The sequence below is a fragment of the Stenella coeruleoalba genome, assembly GCF_951394435.1.
Source record: "Stenella coeruleoalba genome assembly, chromosome: 13".
Classification (NCBI taxonomy): Eukaryota; Metazoa; Chordata; class Mammalia; order Artiodactyla; family Delphinidae; genus Stenella; species Stenella coeruleoalba.
This window is the reverse complement of record NC_137159.1, coordinates 51,220,856-51,241,326: the sequence shown is the minus strand read 5'-3', so window position 1 is coordinate 51,241,326 and position 20,471 is coordinate 51,220,856. Positions and strand designations below refer to the sequence as shown.

The 20,471-nt window shown below is 41.9% G+C and overlaps 2 protein-coding genes across 4 annotated transcripts in view; one reads left to right on the top strand and one right to left on the bottom strand.

The window, feature by feature from the left end:
• Positions 1–752: 752 nt before the first annotated feature.
• MSH6 (mutS homolog 6) lies at positions 753–19,121 on the top strand. The gene is made up of 10 exons (XM_079940639.1): positions 753–1,525; positions 8,547–8,746; positions 10,981–11,150; positions 12,415–14,959; positions 16,180–16,445; positions 17,498–17,615; positions 17,907–17,996; positions 18,402–18,556; positions 18,636–18,835; positions 18,951–19,121. Exons 1-10 carry the CDS (start codon positions 813–815, stop codon positions 19,030–19,032), a joined length of 4,539 nt encoding a protein of 1,512 aa, XP_079796765.1. The 5' UTR covers positions 753–812; the 3' UTR covers positions 19,033–19,121.
• FBXO11 (F-box protein 11) overlaps positions 19,104–20,471 on the bottom strand; it is a gene marked incomplete at its 5' end in the record, with an annotated part of 99,634 nt that continues 98,266 nt past the window's right edge. Inside the window, one exon of one of the 3 annotated variants that reach the window (XM_079940642.1) lies at positions 19,104–20,414. In XM_079940642.1, coding sequence (XP_079796768.1) covers positions 20,285–20,414 — 130 coding nt within the window. In that variant the 3' untranslated portion in view covers positions 19,104–20,284. The remainder of the gene's footprint in view (positions 20,415–20,471) is intronic. The other 2 variants (XM_079940641.1, XM_079940643.1) reach the window with 2 other exon arrangements.

Below are 20,471 nucleotides of genomic sequence, written 5' to 3'. Positions count from 1 at the left end.
GAAGGAATATTACGTTTGATTTTAGGGTGTTGCCCCAGACTCTCTGAGGGTGTCATGTATTATACTCATGTAGGGAAGGGTATTATTTCAAATACTGCTTCTGAAACAAAGCTGATTTTATTACATGCCTAGCACAGGAGAACGGTGTGGCAGAACACAGCCTCCTGAACAAAGCAAAGAGCTGATCTTTATATGTTCGCACCAAAGCACAGCTGTTGCTGATTGGGGCTGGTTTCTGGGATTCTGGATTCCATACTTACTTATTCACAGTTTGGGATTAGGGCCAAAGAGCTGTCAGTCTTCCAACGTCTTTCTTCAATTTGGAGAACAGGAACTTTTTATTCACACCTTGTGACTTTTCTAAAATATAAAAAATCCTGCATTCTGAGACACACCTGGCCCAAGAAGTTCAGATAAGGAACAGTGGACCTGAAGTACTGATACTTACCTCACAGGTGATTGCGAGGATTTAATGAGTTAATCTATGTGAAATGACTGGATTGCTTCCCGGCAGAGGAAAGCTGTGTGGCTGGCAATTTGTTTTTTAAATCATCAACTCATACTGGGCCAAAAACTTAGCGTTCAGTTGTAAAGTATTTATCAAGTGCCTACTATGTGCAACGCTTTGAGAATACAAAGCGAACAGAAGACTTGATCTGCTGCTGATTTAAGTCTGGATCCTTTTTTTCTTTTCCGGTTCCTTGGGGTAAGCGTTCTAACAGCGGGATTGTTCATGCAGGCTCTGGAAGGCGTTTCTCCGCCAGGGCTTCTTTCTGTGGCCGTTCGGTTTACCCCTTGCACTGCGGCCACTCATGCTTACGCGGTGCACGCACTCGGCACACACCTGCCCCTGCGTGACCGCACCCCCGCGACCGCCAGATTCCCTTCCAAAGAGGAACGCCTTCCCGAGGGGGTCAGCCCCGCAGCAGCGCCCAGCTTCGCTCGGGCCGAGGTGTTCCAGTCCTAACCAGCCCCGGGCCATTCATGCCGCGGGGAGAGGAGGCTGGAGGCGCCAAGGGCAGCTACCCCGCGCGGCGTGCTGGCCCCTCCCCTCCCCACGTCTCCTGGCGCCCGAGGGGGCGGGGCCGGACGCGCGCCGCCCGGGACTCCGCCCGCGAACGGCCTGCCGATTGGCCGATGGGGCCAGTGTTCCTCCGGCGGAGCGCGCCTCCCCCCCGATTTCCCGCCAGCAGGCCCCTCGCGGTACTTGCCGTGCCTCTAGTGGCTCGGTCCGACACAGCGGCTGGGCCTCGGCGACCGTGGCCATGTCGCGACAAAGCACGCTGTACAGCTTCTTCCCCAAGTCTCCAGCCCTGAATAATGCCAGCAAAGACCCGGTCAGGGCCTCAAGTGAAAGCGCCGCCGCCGCTGCCACCGGGGCCTCTCCCCCTTCCCCAGGCGGGGATGCGGCCTGGAGCGAGGCCGGGCCTGGGCCGGGGCCCCTGGCGGGCTCCACTTCGCGGGCCGAGGCGAGGAACCTCAACGGAGGCCTGCGGAAGTCGGCAGCCCCTGCGGTCCCCGCCAGGTAGCGGGGTGTCGGGACGCAGGGAGGTCGCCTCAGGGGCCTGGGGGGTGCGCGGCCAGGCCCTGGGCTCGGAGGAGGTGGTGCAGTGGGGGGAGGCGCAGGGAGCCCAGGGAAGGGAGGCTCGCCTCGGGGGGGTGGCGCTGGAGTGCTCGGCCAGCGCCTGGGCTCGGAGGAGGTGGGGTTGCATATTTGGCTTGAAAGAGCGCAGGGAGCCTTGGGGGTGTAGCTTGTAAACAGGGTAGGAGGAAATCGGCTGTGTACGAAGGGTTGGAGGGGAAGGGAGGACGCGCTTAGTTCGGGGGTAGAGGCGGTCCGTCAGGTGGGGGAGGAGGAGTGGAAGGTGCTCGGGGCAGGGAGGAGAAATGAGAGACGGGAGCGCTAAGGGTGCGGCGGGAAGAGAAAAGAGCTTGCCTGCTCGGCGTGGGGTGCGCTCCCTGGGCGAGGGAGGGGCTGGTGCCTACCCGGGGCGGGGGAGGGGTGGCGGGAAGGAGGAATGCCCGCCGGCCACCTGCAGGTTGTGGGGCGCGGCGTACTGCGAGTGGGACTCCCGGAGGACGTTTCTCCTTCACAGCTGGGACGCTGAATTACCGGTCCAGTAGTCGTTGGAGGAATACGCTCGATGTTTGGCTGAGCGCCTCGGACTCGAAGCCTCTGGCGGGGTGGGTGGGCGGGCCCTCGGCCTGGGTATGGGGGTTGGGGGTGGACGACGAGTTTAGAGCGCGAGGGGTGTGTCCACTCGTAGACGGAGGCGTCTGATTGGTGATAGTAAGGATTGCAGGGGCGGGGGAGCAGCAAGTGCAGGGATCCAGTTGGCTCATCCTGTAGGTAGACAGCATATGCCCCCAAACAGATCAAAGTTTAGGAACAGTGTCGATTTTGACACCTGGAAGTATTGTGCCAGTTGAAAATAATGTTAGTTTAAGGAACAGTGCATCTTTTTTTTGGCCGCCCCCCTCCCCCAGGCTTTTGGGATCTCAGTCCCCGACCAGGGATTGAACCCCGGCCCCAGCAGTGACAGCCAGGAATCCTAACCACTAGACCACCAGGGAACTCCCTGATATAGTGCATCTTTTGCTGGCGATTTCAGGGCAGGTTGGGGCTGTGTAATTTTTCCGGAATTGAGAGTGAGCCTCCAAAGGCCTTGCTCTGACTCTGGGCGGGGACGTAGGGACGCGATTATAGGGAAGCCTGCCCAGAGGTGTCTTCCTCGCCTTCTCGGCAGTTCAGCGCTGTTCCAGGGCTTGGCTGGCCTTTGTTGGAGCAGCGGGCGACATTTTGAAAAGCTCACATTTACTGTATCCCAGGTATTGTATTAGGCATAGTGTGTAATGGTAGCCATTTGAAAGGATGAAGAAATAGTGGTACAGAAAAATAAAGAACGCATTCAGGATAAGAAACTTGAGTAGTTGATTTACAATGTCCTGCGTTTTAGGTGTTACACAGATTTTTCAAAGTCTACGTGGAATTACAGTGTTATTCTCCTTTAAGCGACCCTCTCAAGAAGTTTATGTAGTTGTGTGAAGAGTAGCAGGATATGCCACCCCATAATGTGCCTCTGGCATAGAGGTTATTTTGAACTGATAATTTTTGAGAAACTGGGGGACACTGGAGAAGCTCTGAGAGCTATAGAAGTTACTCTTCTGTAAGGGAAATTTACATTTAAAAAGGAAATCTCCATTTGTAAGGATGTCTCCCTCCCTGTACTAGGAAGAGAAGAGTGACTCTAAATCATCCGAAACTTATTAAATGGAGAAGGCACTGACTGAAATCTGCATAACAACCATACCCTTGTTTTTTGTTCTTTTCCTGGTAACCTCCCTTATCTGTCCCCGCCACCCCACCTTTCTTTTGTCTTTATAAAGCTGCAGATGATGTTTTAAGATGGTGACTCGGGCCATCTCTAGGAGTTAGTTTTCCTTAGTATCTCCCACGTTTATGGGGAGGTATACATGTTAATAAACTTTTGTCTGTCTTTTTCTTGTTAATCTTTTTTTTTTTTTTGCGGTATTTTGGGCCTCTCACCGCCGCGGCCTCTCGCGTTGCACGGGCCCAGCCGCTCAGCGGCATGTGGGATCCTCCCGGACCGGGGCACGAACCCGCGTCCCCTGCATCGGCAGGCGGACTCTTAACCAGTGCGCCACCAGGGAAGCCTCTTGTTAATCTTTTATTACAGGGGCTCTTAGCCAAGAACTCAGAAGGGTAAAGGGGAAAATATTTTTCCTTCCCTACATGTGCATCCTCTGTAACAGACATTTTTCATGGTGAGAGATGCACAATGTGTTAATAATGTTTACTTAAACATGAATTTGATTCTTCCTGCATCCATTCTAAACGGATGGAAGTATTTATTGTATGGTTGTGCTTTATGTGTTGTATAGCATATGCTCTTTGTTTTTTTGAGGTCTGAATTTAGGAGACTTGTAAAAGCATAACATTGTTTACACTTGACCACCTACTATGGGGACTACTTCCAAAGTATTCAGGAAAGATGGGCATTTGATACTAGGCTTCTAAAGAAACTCTCCATTCAGTATATAGATTTGGCTTTCTTTTTTTTCTTAATTTTTGAATTTTACCTTATTTTTGTATACATAGATTTGGCTTTTATTCAACAAATGTTAACGTATCTGCTCTGGCAGGCACAGTATTGGGCATTGTAGATCCTGGATATAACAGTGAATGGGACAAGCAAAAAGGCAATTCTAGAGCAGGAGCAGAGTTGGTGAGCTCCGTGTGCTTTGGGGGGAGGATGGGGTATGTGTGGGTCCGGGTAGGCTTTCAGCTCTCTAGGCTGAGACTAGAGGACAAGAAGAAGTTAGCCAGGCTACTGTGGAGGTGAGGGAGTTTTAGAAGCTGGTGCAGGAAGAGGAAGGTCCTGCAAATTGAGAATGAAGAGGAGGCAGGAGCCTTAGGTATGCAGAGATCCAGTCACCAACAGGCTAATGGGCTACAAAGACATTTGGACTTTTTATGAGGGTCGTTGAACTCTTTAAAAGAAGTTGAGCATCTTTTAATGGTTATTTGTCATTTAGTTTTCTCTTGTGCTCCAGTGTTAAAGTGTTTTGCCTGTTTTTTTTTTCCCCTTAGTTACTTTGTCAGTCAGGTGTGATGCAAAAGTATTTTTCCACTTTTGTTGATGAGAGAAATGAAGGAGTCGAGGTGACATCAGTTTCAATAAATGGCTACAGGATGTATGTTTATGCACTCTAGGCCTGCTTGTCAATACTTTATTTCTTCTGTAGTTTATTAAGACCATAATTGAAAGAGCTGTGAGCAAGGCTTCTGACAACTAAATCTGGGTTTTTTAAGCAAGTCTTAGCTAGTTTATTTTTCACAGTCTCATTTCAGTGATAATTATCTGTTGATTATGAGGGCAGTAAAAAATTTTAAGTGTATGACTTGTACTCATTTATAGGAGTGGTGTGTCAGACATTGACAAGTTTTTTTTTTCCTAAGAGCCTTTAGTTAAAGGTAACTATCTGCCCTAGTTGTAGGTGCCTTTCCTGAGAATTTTCATACAATTAAATCTATAGTAATACATTTTCCAAATAATATCACACCTAATATAATATTATTGTAAGAAAAGTATTCAAGCTTTTAAAAAAGTATCATTGTGGACTCAGTTTCACAGACCTAATTTGATTTAATCGATACTATTAAAACTGGTATTTAAAAAGATGCTGAACTTATACTTTGGTCAGTGGGAGCCTCTTTTAAGCTGGCTTTTATGATTTTTAAAATTATTATTATTTTATTATTATTATTTTTTTGCGGTTTGCGGGCCTCTCCCTGTTGTGGCCTCTCCCGTTGCGGAGCACAGGCTCCGGACGCGCAGGCTCAGCGGCCATGGCTCACGGGCCCAGCCGCTCCGCGGTATGTGGGATCTTCCCCGACCGGGGCACGAACCCGTGTCCCCTGCATTGGCAGGCAGACTCTCAACCACTGTGCCACCAGGGAAGCCCTTTTATGACTTTTTAACATTGCCCTCAGAACTTTTAAAAAATTTTTGGTTGTGTTGGGTCTTGTTGCTGCACGCGGGCTTTCTCTAGTTGCGGAGAGCAGGGGCTACTCTTTGTTGTGTTGCGCGGGCTTCTTATTGCGGTGGCTTCTCTTGTTGCAGAGCACGGGCTCTAGGCGGGTGGGCTTCAGTAGTTGTGGCGCACGGGCTCAGTGGTTGTGTCTCATGGGCTCTAGAGTGCAGGCTCAGTAGTTGCGGCGCATGGGCTTAGGTGCTCCGTGGCATGTGGGATTCCTCCCGGACCAGGGCTCAAACCCGTGTCCCCAGCATCGGCAGGCGGATTCTTAACCACTGCGCCACCAGGGAAGTCCCTGCCCTCAGAACTTTTGAAAACATCTTTTCATTCTGATGAGGATGGTCAATGTCCCTGCTTCTTAAGCTGCTCTCCGAAGAACTCTGGTTTCTTTTAGTATTTTATGTAGACTTCCTTTCTAATAATATTTAGGAAACAGTTTCTGAGGCCAGTTTGGATGATAATTTATTTAGGAAATAGTTTTAGAGGCCAGTTTGGATGATAATTTATTTAGGAAATAGTTTTAGAGGCCAGTTTGGATGATAATTTATATGGTCACTGTAGACCTAATGCGTAAGTGATGGGTGCCATAGTTATGCAAGCTGAAAGAAAGCAAGCCAGGTATGTGGGCAGAGGTACAGGTGGGCAGGTATGATGGGAGCCTTTGTTATTAATTGCTCTGATTACTTCTCTTTTCTCATTAGCTGTTTGAGGGTAGGGGAATTCTGCTCTAATGGTCCACCTTAAGAGGTAGATACAGACACTGATCGTTTGATTTCTAAAGTTGGCTTGAGAGCATGTTTCACGTTTGTGAAACTTGTATTTACATACACAAGTTTTTGTTAGACATACCCAGTCTATCTTTTATTGTTTATAGGAGCAAATTCTAGCAGTACATTGCTATCTACTGATTCTTTTTTAAAAAGTAGATAGCCAAAAATTTTGCCTACAAATTTGGGGCACAACTAGTAATCAACACCAAGGTAATGGGCTGAAGAGAGAGCAAAAATAATGTGATTTTTAAAGCAAAAGCTTAAAGATCTGTTCACCGTATATTTAGCTTAAGTCATTTCTTATTTTTAATTGTATGAAGGCTTTTACACTTGTTTTTCTGAGCTGTCACCTTTTCCTCTTACTTTTTTTTGGTTTTTTTGCGGTATGCGGACCTGTTACTGCTGTGGCCTCTCCCGTTGCGGGGCACAGGCTCCGGACGCGCAGGCCCAGCGGCCATGGCTCACGGGCCCAGCCGCTCCGCGGCCTGTGGGGTCTTCCCAGACCGGGGCACGAACCCACATCCCCTGCATCGGCAGGCAGACGCTCAACCACTGCGCCACCAGGGAAGCCCTCCTCTTACCTTTTTAAAACTGTCTTTAAAATCCCAAGAATATCAAACATTTGAGATATATTGTCATTTTAATTTTTAAATTTATTTTTAATAACTTTATTTTTGGCTGCGTTGGGTCTTTGTTGCTGCATGCAGGCTTTCTCTAGTTCCAGAGAGCGGTGGCTTCTCTTGTTGTGGAGCACAGGCTCTAGGTGTGCGGCTCAGTAGTTGTGGTGCACGGGCTTAATTGCTCTGCCGCAGGTGGGATCTTCCTGGACCAGGGCTTGAACCCGTGTCCCGTGCATTGACAGGTGGATTCTTAAACCGCTGCGCCGCCAGGGAAGTCCCAGCTTGTGGTTTTCTGATACCAGTGTGTGATAGACTTTGTGGTTAAGTGGCTACCTGCCTAAGTTAAGGGAAAGCCTGCTTGACAGTTCCACACGGAGATAAGGGTCTTTGTATCCTGTTAATTAATGGATATGTTAGGAAGGATGAAGCACTTAAGGTAAGAAGTCTGAATGGTGCAGACACAGCTCCCTGTTTGAAGATGAGCCTTGTGGTGTTTGACAGCAATAATTATAAAGTTGTGCTGGTTGCTATAGATTTCTAAGTTGAAAGAAGAATGTACCTTAAAGGCCCTTGATATAAGCACCAGCTGAAGCCACGCTCCTGTTCTGGTTTCTTTTCTAACTGTCCAGCATAGGAATTTCCATATTCACATTTTTTTGAAGAAAGAAATACTTTAATTTTATGATTGGGCCTGATTTTATAAGGTGGCCTCAATTGATGATTCAAAAATGTCTAAAATATTCTTTTTGTAATGTGCTTATTTTACATTTGTAGTTATTCAGCGAAAACCTGTAAGCGGGCTTAGAAAATCTTGGTATATAGTACTTGAGCAGGGTTTATCAGTTGTTGTCCCTCTCCATCACTGAGGGACTCTTGTAGTCTGTCACTGGACACTGCTACCCTCTCCCTCTCCTTTCCCCTCCTCTCCCTTTCTCAGGAAACCTTTAGGGCTAAATCAGCTTTTGTGAAGATTGAATCTCCTGTTGATTCTGCAGGCATTATGTACTCAACTATTTTGGGTACATTAGGCACTTATCTCTTGACTTAAGTTTTTCCATAAAGCTAGATTTTTAGGGTGAGGGTGGGGGTAGTAGTGTGCTATAGGCAGCTTTTGGAGTATTTGGAATACATTGGAGCAAAGTCGATAATATTGAATATAAGCAGCAAATTTACACAGTCGGTATGTTTGGTATTAATACTTTGGGTCAGATCCTGTTCCTATGTAGACCATATTTGTAGTACAGGTGTTACTCATTATAATTTGGATCACAAGTACAATGAGTTTATGTCTTTTTCCTGCTATCAGTAGTCTATCAGAATTCTGCCACAGTTTTTAAACCTTGAATAATTCTGAGATAGTCTCTAACCTTGTTTCTCTTAATAAACATTGTGATATTTGCTTATGTTTTTAAAAATAACTTGAAAATGTTTTTTAAAAAATCATTAATTCTAGAATTTCTGTTCCTGTATATTAATGCCAGAAAATTTCAAAGGAGTCTTAGAGATACCTTCCTTAAAATTGCTTCTTTGTAGGTAATTGCCTTTAATGTAGCTTAACAAAATATTAACCAAATTATGTATTTTCTTTTGGCAACAGTTCTTGTGACTTCTCACCAGGTGATTTGGTTTGGGCCAAGATGGAGGGTTACCCTTGGTGGCCTTGCCTGGTTTACAACCACCCTTTTGATGGAACATTCATCCGTGAGAAAGGAAAGTCTGCCCGAGTTCATGTACAGTTTTTTGATGACAGCCCAACGAGGGGCTGGGTTAGCAGAAGGCTATTAAAGCCATATACAGGTAAAAGATTCACTCTGCAGATTGTGTATGTTTGTGAGAGAGAGAGCATGCACGCACACATGAGTCTGAGTGTTAGTGTCTCCCATACAGTGGAATTAAGCATATTTTACTCAAATAAATTGCAGGAGTGGTGTGGTGAAAGCTTCTAGCATGGGAAAAGGATAAGATGCAGCTGGTCTTAAGCTGCATTTCCGTCCTTCTGAGTGAGTTATAGCAATATCATATCATTAAAGGAAAAATGATTTCATGATTGGATCTCGTGATTTGGACCAAAATGCCATACTCAGACATGAAAAGAGTAAATTAAAGTGTTCCCATCTTAAAGGTTCCAAAAGAAAATAAATGCAGCCAAGATGCACAGAATATAGATCAGTGACATTCTTTAGGACAGATGGAGATGCATGCTACCTGGCCTTCAAAATCCTCACCTTATGAGCACATCTGCATTGAGGTTCACATCAGAAATCAGATTTCTGGAACCTTAACTTTCTCTTCCTAGGCCCGGCCTTATTTATCACAGACATCAGCAGTCCTGCATTTATAGCTTCACTTGGGCTGGGTGCACCCTATCAGTCTCTTGGATTGTACAGTGCATGTACAGTATGACTGCAGGATGCAGTGCCTGAACAGTCCAGCATGTACAGGTTTTTCTCCACTATCTTCAGACTCTCCTGGCTAGGACATTGTTGAACTCAGTGTTTTGGAATCAGAACAATGTTCATTTTCCCAGAAACCTCTAGGAATCATGCCTTTTGGTCATAGTACTCTTCATCCTGCAGGGCAGGGACGGCACACTGAAGAAAGTTAAGTCCACACAGAAATCTGACATGCAGGATGGAAAGAAAATAAGGGAATTTGGTTCAGTCTTCTCCACTAATTTGCTGTATAATCTTATTTTCTGATTCTGTTTGCATATATATAAAATGAGAGAGAGTTGGACCAGATGATAAGTGAGGTCTTTTTCCAGGACTAATTTTGAGATTTTAAACAAAGCTTTGGCAAAAAAGGACTTTAAAAAGAGATCAAAAAAGTTTACATTTATGTTGTAATTATTTTATAAAACCACCCATGTGCATACTGCCCTCTGCCCTTTAAATATCCAGATCATTGCAATACATGTATGTGAATAAATCAGCAAAGAGGCATGCATGAAAAAAAGTAGGCCTTCTTTGGGGGGCATGGTCTTAGAGTTGTAGTTTGCATCAGAGGTTTCGGGGAATGACGATGACACCAGATAGGTGTGTGGGTGGGGTAAGTACAGCTGCAGCAGGTACTTTGGGAAAAGTTCAGAGCTGCTCTTAATGATTTTGATTGTTGCAGTTTGTAGTTTTGGTGCAGCTCTTTAGAGAATTGAGAAATTGCAGCTTTGTTTTAGTCAGCTTATGAACGTTGCTAATTCCATGGAAATTTAGGATGTCCCATCAGTTTTAGTATATAGAAAGAAGGGTGTAATTATAACGTTTGGATCTGTTAGACAAATTCAGGTTCATTTTCCAACTATAGGTATATTCAGGTAGAAGAAGAGAAAAAGACATTCCTAGTTATGCCTCTTGGAAAAGAACTAAAACAATTCTGTATTATTGGTCTTGTGGATAGAAATTTTGCTCAGTGGATGGAAATGTCATTTAATACTATAGCTCTTTGAAATGAAATGAATAAAGGAAAAGTTTTACTTTAAAGTAGAGCAAGACATTTTGATGCTACTGTTTTGAAAAAATTTAACATTACAAGTCTGAACTGGGTTACTGCCCCAAAATGTAGGATTTTTTTTTTTTTTAACATCTTATCTAACTGCCTTGGGAACAAACATTTTTAATATCATTGCTTCATTTAAGTGACAGTGTAGTTTTTGCCTTCCTTAAGTAATGTTTTTTTAAAAAGGGTCTCAAACCCCCTTTAGATCTCATGCCTCACCTAAAGAGGAGGTGTGCCTAGGTGTTTCGGGTCACAGTCCCAGGTCATTATAGAAGAGAGACTAAGTGGTCCTGGGTGACCAACAGTTAAGGCAGCTTAAATGAGGTAAAATAGGTAATTTCAGTTTCACTGGTAGTTTTTCCCTGAAAATTCCTTCCTTGTAGGCTTTATTGATCTATCTGTATCAATCAGAAATAATGGGAGATTAAAAATTATACTTGATTGTTGTCACTCTTGTTCCTTAGGGCAAGTGCTATACATTGAGCCAAATATCCAGCCAACAGTTCCTATTTGTAAATAAATATATATATGTTTTTTAGGTTCGAAGTCAAAGGAAGCCCAGAAAGGGGGTCATTTCTACAGTTCAAAGCCTGAAATTCTCAGAGCAATGCAACGTGCAGATGAAGCCTTGAATAAAGACAAGATTAAGAGGCTTGAATTGGCAGTGTGTGATGAGCCCTCAGAACCAGAGGAGGAAGAAGAGACGGAGGTGGGACAGTGCTAACAGGCGGTTGTTACTTCTGTTAGGAGAGTGATGAAAAAGGGTCAGGGGCATATTAGAGTGGTATTTTCCATGTATCTATTTAGTACTCAAACATGCATACTTCTATACATTCCTGGACTGTAGGTCATGTTATATTATTTAGAATCTCAGCAGCCTAGCACCTCTTTTTACTTAAGTTCTCAAGCCTGCTAGAAAGACACATGCTGTAAAAGGCAGGACCATTTTGGTAACCAGTATAGAGAGCTTAGGGACAGTAAGGACATGGTGATAAAATTGGTCCTGGTGTCTGGTAATAAGCTGCTGTATGAGGGTGTGGAAATTAATATCCAGTTTTATGCTCTAATACTTTTTGTTGTATTTTGGATTGGTAAGAATAGAGGTTGAGTAACCTTGAAATACAACCTTGGTTTCAAATATTAATGGTCACTATTTGAGTGAATTAAATCTTGTTAAGGAAATGAACAAATAATTGGTATATTTAAAACAAACACAGTCATCATTCTCTAATTTAGTAAATTAATGCTGTGTGCTTAAAAAGATTCATCTATAAGTTTGATTTTGTTTTATTCTATTCTAGATGAGATAGGCAATAAGTAAGTTAATATAATGAGTATTTTAAGAGAAATGAAAGAAGAGTTTCTAATCTTATTTTTGAGGTTGAAACCAGAGATCATAACGTTACTCAGATGTTTAGACCTGGATGGTGACTACAGAAATCATTTAGCCTCATACTGCTTTACGTATGAGGGAGGCCCATGATAATATGTGAATGTGCCTTGCCCAAGAAGGTACAGCTGGTTTGTGGAAAGCAAGGACTAGAACTAGGTTGATTTACTGCTTTTTTATACTAAAGAGTTTATAAAATGGTAAACTTCATAACATGTCCAAATATAAGAGGAGAGGTGACCCCGGAAGAAAGATAACAGAAGAAGCCTGAAAGTTTTTTCCACAGCTATGACTGTTAATGAGGACATCGTCTATGGGTATTTGTGCTGTGTGGTCATCCTAAGGACTTCATCAGTATTGAATAGGATAGAACTCTCATGACAGAATCACTTAATCCTGTATTGTGATACTTGTTTTAATGTTAGGTGAAACTGAAATTGATATCCCTTGAGAAAGAAAATAGTTTATTTCTGGAGGTGGGTTCTCTTGATAGATGAAGTTGCAGCATATTGAGAGATTCCACAGCAATATTGTCATTTTCCAAATTTTACTTTGTTTTAAAATACTCTTCTTTGCCTTCCAGGCAGGTGCCACTTACGCATCAGATAAGAGTGAAGAAGAAAATGAAATTGAGAGTGAAGAGGAAGTGAGGCCAAAGGTGCAAGGATCTAGGCGAAGTAGCCGCCAGATAAAAAAGCGAAGGGTCATATCAGACTCTGAGAGTGACATTGGTGGCTCTGATGTGGAATTTAAGCCAGATGCTAAGGAGGAAGGAAGCAGTGATGAAATAAGCAGTGGAGTAGGGGATAGTGACAGTGAAGGCCTGGACAGCCCTGTTAAAGTTGCTCCAAAGAGGAAGAGAATGATAACTGGTAATGGCTCCCTCAAAAGGAAAAGTTCAAGGAAGGAAATGCCCTCGGCCACCAAACGAGCAACTGGCATTTCATCAGAAACCAAGAATACTTTGAGTGCTTTCTCTGCCCCTCAAAATTCGGAATCCCAAGCCCACGTTAGTGGAGGATGTGATGACAGTAGTCGCCCTACCATCTGGTATCATGAAACTTTAGAGTGGCTTAAGGAGGAGAAGAGAAGAGATAAGCACAGGAGGCGACCTGATCACCCTGATTTTGATGCATCCACACTCTATGTGCCTGAGGATTTCCTTAATTCCTGTACTCCTGGGATGAGAAAGTGGTGGCAGATTAAGTCTCAGAACTTTGATCTTGTCATATTTTATAAGGTGGGGAAGTTTTATGAGCTATACCACATGGATGCTCTTACTGGAGTCAGTGAACTAGGGCTGGTATTCATGAAAGGCAACTGGGCCCATTCTGGTTTCCCTGAAATTGCATTTGGCCGATATTCAGATTCCCTGGTCCAGAAGGGCTATAAAGTAGCACGGGTGGAACAGACCGAGACCCCGGAAATGATGGAGGCACGATGCCGAAAGATGGCACATATATCTAAGTATGACAGAGTGGTGAGGAGGGAGATCTGTAGGGTCATTACCAAGGGTACACAGACCTACAGTGTGCTGGAAGGTGACCCCTCAGAGAACTACAGTAAATACCTTCTTAGCGTCAAAGAAAAAGAAGAAGATTCTTCTGGCCACGCTCGAGTGTATGGAGTATGTTTTGTTGATACCTCGCTAGGGAAGTTCTTCATAGGTCAGTTTTCAGATGATCGCCATTGTTCCAGGTTTAGGACGTTAGTGGCACACTATCCTCCAGTACAAGTCTTGTTTGAGAAAGGAAATCTCTCAGTGGAAACTAAGATGATTCTCAAGGGTTCATTGTCCTCTTCTCTTCAGGAAGGTCTGATACCAGGTTCCCAGTTTTGGGATGCAGCCAAAACTTTGAGAACTCTCCTTGAAGAAGGATATTTTACGGACAAGTTAAATGAGGACAGTGGGGTGATGTTACCCCAGGTGCTTAAAGGTATGACCTCAGAGTCTGATTCTGTTGGGTTGACACCGGGAGAGAAGAGTGAATTGGCCCTCTCTGCTCTTGGTGGTTGTGTCTTCTACCTCAAAAAATGCCTTATTGATCAGGAGCTTCTATCAATGGCTAATTTTGAAGAATATATTCCCTTGGATTCTGACACGGTCCGTGCTATAGGACCTGGTGCTGTCTTTGCTAAAGCCAGTCAACGAATGGTGCTAGATGCTGTGACATTAAGCAACTTGGAGATTTTTCTGAATGGAACAAATGGTTCTACTGAAGGGACCCTGTTAGACAAGATTGATACTTGCTATACTCCCTTCGGTAAGCGGCTCCTAAAGCAATGGCTTTGTGCCCCACTCTGTAACCCTTATGTTATCAGTGATCGTCTAGATGCCATAGAAGACCTAATGGTTGTGCCTGACAAAATCTCTGAGGTGGTAGACCTTCTAAAGAAGCTTCCAGACCTTGAGAGGCTACTGAGTAAAATTCATAATGTTGGCTCTCCCCTGAAGAGCCAGAACCACCCAGATAGCAGGGCTATAATGTATGAAGAAACCACATACAGCAAAAAAAAGATTATTGATTTTCTTTCTGCTCTGGAAGGATTCAAAGTACTATGTAAAATTATAGGGGTTATGGAGGAAGTCATTGATGACTTTAAGTCTAAAATCCTTAAGCAGGTCCTTACTCTGCAGGCAAAAAATCCTGAAGGCCGCTTTCCTGATTTGACTTTAGAACTAAACCGATGGGATACAGCCTTTGACCATGAAAAGGCTCGAAAGACTGGACTGATTACTCCCAAGGCAGGATTTGACTCTGATTATGATCAAGCTCTTGCTGACATAAGAGAAAATGAACAGAGCCTCCTGGAATACTTGGAGAAACAGCGTAGTAGAATTGGCTGTAGGACCATAGTCTACTGGGGAATTGGTAGGAATCGTTACCAGTTGGAAATTCCCGAGAATTTCATCACCCGTAATTTGCCAGAAGAATATGAGTTGAAATCTACCAAGAAGGGCTGTAAACGATACTGGACCAAAACAATTGAGAAAAAGTTGGCTAATCTGATAAATGCTGAAGAACGGAGAGATGTATCATTAAAGGACTGCATGCGGCGACTGTTCTATAACTTTGATAAAAATTACAAGGACTGGCAGGCTGCTGTGGAGTGCATCGCAGTGTTGGGTAAGGTTTTCAAGAGGCTTGTTCCTAAAGCTTTGGTTAGTAACGTCCTGTGTTCCAACTGTATATTAAGATTGGAAAGTCCATTGCAAAGTCCTCATTGACTCGTATCCCTAAACTCAAGGGACACGTATATATTTTAATCAAATTTCAGTTGAATTTGTAGTATTCGATAAATGCTGTTTTTTAAGCTATTTTTTGTCACACTAATTTAAAGCTATCCCTTGACCTATCACTCAGTTTTTGTTTATATATATATATATCTATATCTATATATACAGATATAGATATATATATATATACACCCTTGCATTCTTTTTTGTATTTCAGTGAATCTCTTTACATGAACGTTTCAAAAGATTTTAATCCTCCCTTTTTCTTTTAGCCCAAGTTGTCACACTTGCTTTTCTACAGTTGATTTCTAAGAGCCCTGATTTATGTATTTGTAATTTGGTAACCTTTTCAGCTTCATAAGTAATTTCCTTTTTCTTTAAATTTCATGGCCAAGTCATTTGGAGCCTTTGCTTGTTTTACAGTTTTGGGTTTTTTTCTGTTGTAAAAATGCAGCAACCATAGTTTACCCAAATTTGTACAAAACTATTTTAGTCTGAACACAACTGTCCAGAATAAAATGGCATCCTATTCTGTTTTTGAGTGTGTATATCTATCATGGTTTTTGAGTGTGCCACATTACTTAAGCCAATACAGTTTTAAACAGTTTGGTAGGTAATGTAAAATCATCCCTCAGCTCAGGTGTTCAAAATTGGTCAATATATTTTCCTCTTAAGATTTTGCTTATTGTCAGAATATTCTGCTTCTAAGAAGTGTTATAGCTCCATGGTTATATCAAGGAGAGACCACTACAGCATCTCTCTGTTGTATCTTAGCTTTCCTTTGGCATACCTCTGGTTTAGATATTAGAGGACTTAAAATCTACTTTGAGGGGATATTTTCTTGGGCTGAAATTGGAAGTTAATTCTCATTTCAGTACAAGTGCTATAAGACATGTAAAACATTTAGGCTGATGACTTATTTTTGTGCAGTTAAAACAATGTCACTAGAGTGCTTACTTTTAGAAAAAAAGCTGCCATGTCTAAAGGGCAAGTAGAGCATGCCACCTTCACTAAAAACACATTTCTGGAAGACTTATAGAAGTTGGGCCTTTGTGCTTATCAAGAAACCTCAAAAATAATGACGCTTCACTTTTGACCTCTCTTTAACAGATGTCTTACTGTGCCTGGCTAACTACAGTCGAGGGGGTGATGGTCCTATGTGTCGTCCAGTAATTCTGTTGCCAGGAGAAGATACTCCTCCCTTTCTAGACCTTAAAGGATCACGCCACCCCTGCATTACGAAGACTTTTTTTGGTGATGACTTTATTCCAAATGACATTCTAATAGGCTGTGAGGAAGAGGAAGAAAATGGCAAAGCTTACTGTGTGCTTGTTACTGGACCGAATATGGGGGGCAAGTCTACGCTCATGAGACAGGTAAACTTGAAGTTTTGTTACACCAAATTATTTGTAACACTTAAAGAGTGAATATGGTACATATTTAGGCCACCGTTTCCCAAGGAGCATATGATAGAATTCAGTCATTGACTTATTAGGAAGCAAAGGGAAACTCCTTGAGTCATGAAACTAAGAACTGTATTCTTATTGGTCAAATATTGCCTGATGTTAAGGGAAGTATATTAAGAAGGTGAAGGTGGTTTCAGGCCATGAGTTTTTTTATGACCTCTGACTTTGATTGAATCCATTTCCTGTGAAGGCAGAGGTATTCATAATGAATGAAAATTATACAAATGTTTTATGTTTGTTCTTAAATTAGGTTCATTTCTAGGAACCCTTATACAAGAACCATTGCACTTGTTCATACAGGAAAGTGATTCATGACCTCTAGTTAACTGTTGGGAACTGCTTTTAGGGAAAACAATAAATATATTTTTCTGACCATCTGCCAGGGGTTAGCTAGCTACTGAGCTAAATATGATTTAGATTTTAAAGGGTTGTAGAAAAAGAACGATGTGTAACAGACATTGGGCCCTTGACAGAAAATGTTTGCTGACCCCCTAACTCTACTGCACTGTATTATATTTCTGTACAAATTTGCTAACTAGAGAGGAGCAATAGTGTAGTAAGGTGGTTTTCAACCTCCTTTTCATTTTTAAATCAAAAATCATCTAGAGAGCACAACAAAAAAGTACCTGGGAGTTGGGGTGTGTTCATCCTCTGAAACTGATTGTTTGGTCTGGAATTGGTTCTGGGCATCAGTAGTTTTAGGTTGAGAATCACCAGTGTAGTTGGTTAGCATATAGGTGCTGAGGTTTCAAATAAAGCCAGTTAGACCCTAAGCCTCATGCCTTCCTAAGCCTCACTTTTCCTACTTAGGTTTGTGAAGAATTTTTTTAGAGTGCCTGACTACTCCTAGTTAATAAAGATTTATTAGGGCTTATTATCTCTGTCTTCTGGATATACATAGAGATATCTCTATCTGTTCTCTAACACCAGTCATAAAAGACCTTTTTCTCCCTCATTCACAGGCCGGCCTACTGGTTGTAATGGCCCAGATGGGTTGTTATGTACCAGCTGAAGTGTGTAGGCTCACACCAATCGATAGAGTGTTTACTAGACTTGGTGCCTCAGACAGAATAATGTCAGGTGAGTTTTTTCCCCTACCTAAGGCTCTGTTATTTGACAGTTCATTTCTATATTTTAGGTGTTAAACACATCTACCTTTAAATAGGATGCTTTATTTAGTTTTTTCTGGTGTTACGCAAGGCAGAATGCTTTCAGACATTTGAAAGCATTATGCAATTTTTAACATACTAGAAGTAATCTCTTAGTATCATGGTAGTTCATAATAGATTCAAAGGATATGAACCTAAAAGATGAATCTACTGTTACAACAGGATTCTTAAAATGATCACCTATTTGTGATTTTTTTTTTAGGTGAAAGTACATTTTTTGTTGAATTGAGTGAAACTGCCAGTATACTTAAACATGCAACAGCACATTCTCTGGTGCTTGTGGATGAATTAGGTAAGATACTAAAATTTCCAAAACATTAGTACAAAGAATTATTTTTCTGGAAAATGGTCTGAAGGACACATCTCTTAAAGACTATGAATACACTCACCTTCGTCCATAGACCCCACAGTTGGCCCTAAGGTGGCAATTTTACAGGGATAATGAGAATATTTATTGGATAATGAGGCTATTTAAAGAGAACTAAAAGGAAGTTTCTGAAGCGCAGTGGTACTCGAGTAGTATTCCTGAACTCCAAGCAGACCTACTTAGCTAGAGAGGGCCTGTTTACAGAATGCTTTTGGATATACTAAACTGATCTTTAGTACATTTTTTTCCATTCCTTTGTGAGGCATGTCCCTTCGAATATAATATGGCAGATTGTGTAACACATAGTTCATGTATATTTTATTTTCATAGGAAGAGGTACTGCAACATTTGATGGGACAGCAATAGCAAATGCAGTTGTTAAAGAACTTGCTGAGAATATAAAGTGCCGTACATTGTTTTCTACCCACTACCATTCACTGGTTGAAGACTATTCTCAAAACGTTGCGGTGCGCCTAGGACACATGGTATGTACAAGTTGTTTATTCAAAAGTTATGTTTTTGAATGGGTACTTCCGTTGCCAGCATGTAATTTTTCTTTTTTAGGCATGCATGGTAGAAAATGAATGTGAAGATCCCAGCCAGGAGACTATTACCTTCCTGTATAAATTCATTAAAGGAGCCTGTCCTAAAAGCTATGGCTTTAATGCAGCAAGGCTTGCTAATCTTCCAGAGGAGGTTATTCAAAAGGGACATAGAAAAGCAAGAGAATTTGAGAAGATGACTCAGTCACTGCGATTATTTCGGTAATTATAACTGGGTATAATTTTACCATGTAGTTGATTAACAAAACAGTAAAAGGAATGGATGATGCACTGTGAAAAAATGTAAACTAAAACTTTCTTTTAAATTTATTTTAAGGGAAGTTTGTCTGGCTAGTGAAAGCTCGACTGTAGATGCTGAAGCTGTCCGTAAGTTGCTGACTTTGATTGAGGAATTATAGACTACATTGGAAGCTTTGAGTTCACTTTTGACAAAGGTGGTAAATTCAGACAACATTATGATCTAATAAACTTTATTTTTTAAAAATGACCATTTTTCCATTTTCTTTCTAGGAAATTAAACCCTTTTAATTCTTACCTACCTTCTACATAATGGTTATTGAATACTCCACAATATATTAAGTCTAGATGTTATGGTACATGCATACACTTTCAGGCTGTTTATACCCACTGTCACCAATACACATAAATGGGGTGGGGGGGAGCTATGAAACTGTATAGGGCTGTATATATACTTGTCTCAGCTTAATGCGGGAAATTCTTTTAATTTCCAGCAATTTGTCTAAACTGTTCAAAAAAAAACTATGAACAGAGTTCAAATACAGGACTGTTTTGAAGAGACTTTCTAAAGTGTACTTTTAAAACATAGTAGTTTTTACCTTTCACAAAACTGAGTTACAAGAATACTTTTGTTTTACAGTGCATCCCTTCCTAGGAAGTCTCATTAAAACACTCACTTTGTCTAGGGGTGATTTTGAATGCTGCACAGGGAAGGGAAGGAAATATAGTCTTAACTTTTCTTAAAGGATACCAGAAACATTGCTGGATATAATTTAAGATTAGTGTTTTCTCTTTCATAGAAAGAACGTACATACTGGGACATGAGTACAGTTACAGCAAGTCTAGGTGTGCTAACAAAACAGGGCACATTCAAGTACAATAAGATTTTGCTTGAAATTAAAAACAAACTACATGAGATTAAAGCATTAAAATCATATTTCTCAATCTGAATACATGTTAAAAAAAAATCAAAAGAAATGCAGAAGTGCTAGCTCACATTTTTACCATATTACAAAAGCAATTGGTACCCACGTCCATAAAGGCAGCAACAAAGCTGCTTGTCTATTGAAGAGTACTACTGCAAATTGGACTGCATTCAATGCTAGTTGTAAAAACACCAGCTTTTTTCAGAAGTTGGTATCTGTACAAAATTGCAGCTTATTTTCTTCACTTCTGTCCCTTCAAAAGTCTTTACACAGTAATGCTAAAACACCCAGCTTTGAGATCCTGAGTCAATATATTGCCACTTTCTTTTTGGTAGCTTGAGCTTCATAGTGTCAACTGACCTTGTGTATCCATTTTTAATACAGTCTCTTCCTGTAGCATGGGCAAATATTTTAAATCTTCTTCCAAAAAAAAAACGTTTTAAGTTATGATGTTAGAATGGCAGGACTTTTTCTTTAGGGAAGGAATTCAGTTGTGCTGCAATGTATTAGATTCTATAGGTGGAGCAGAGTCATATAGTGTATCTGTATCATGTGTAGGCTCACCAGCTAATGTACAAGGATTAGACAGTGTTCCAGCACCACAGTCACAGAAAAACCTAAAGCAAAATGAAAACCCAAAGATTAGGAAAGTGAGGGGAGGAAAATAATCGGGT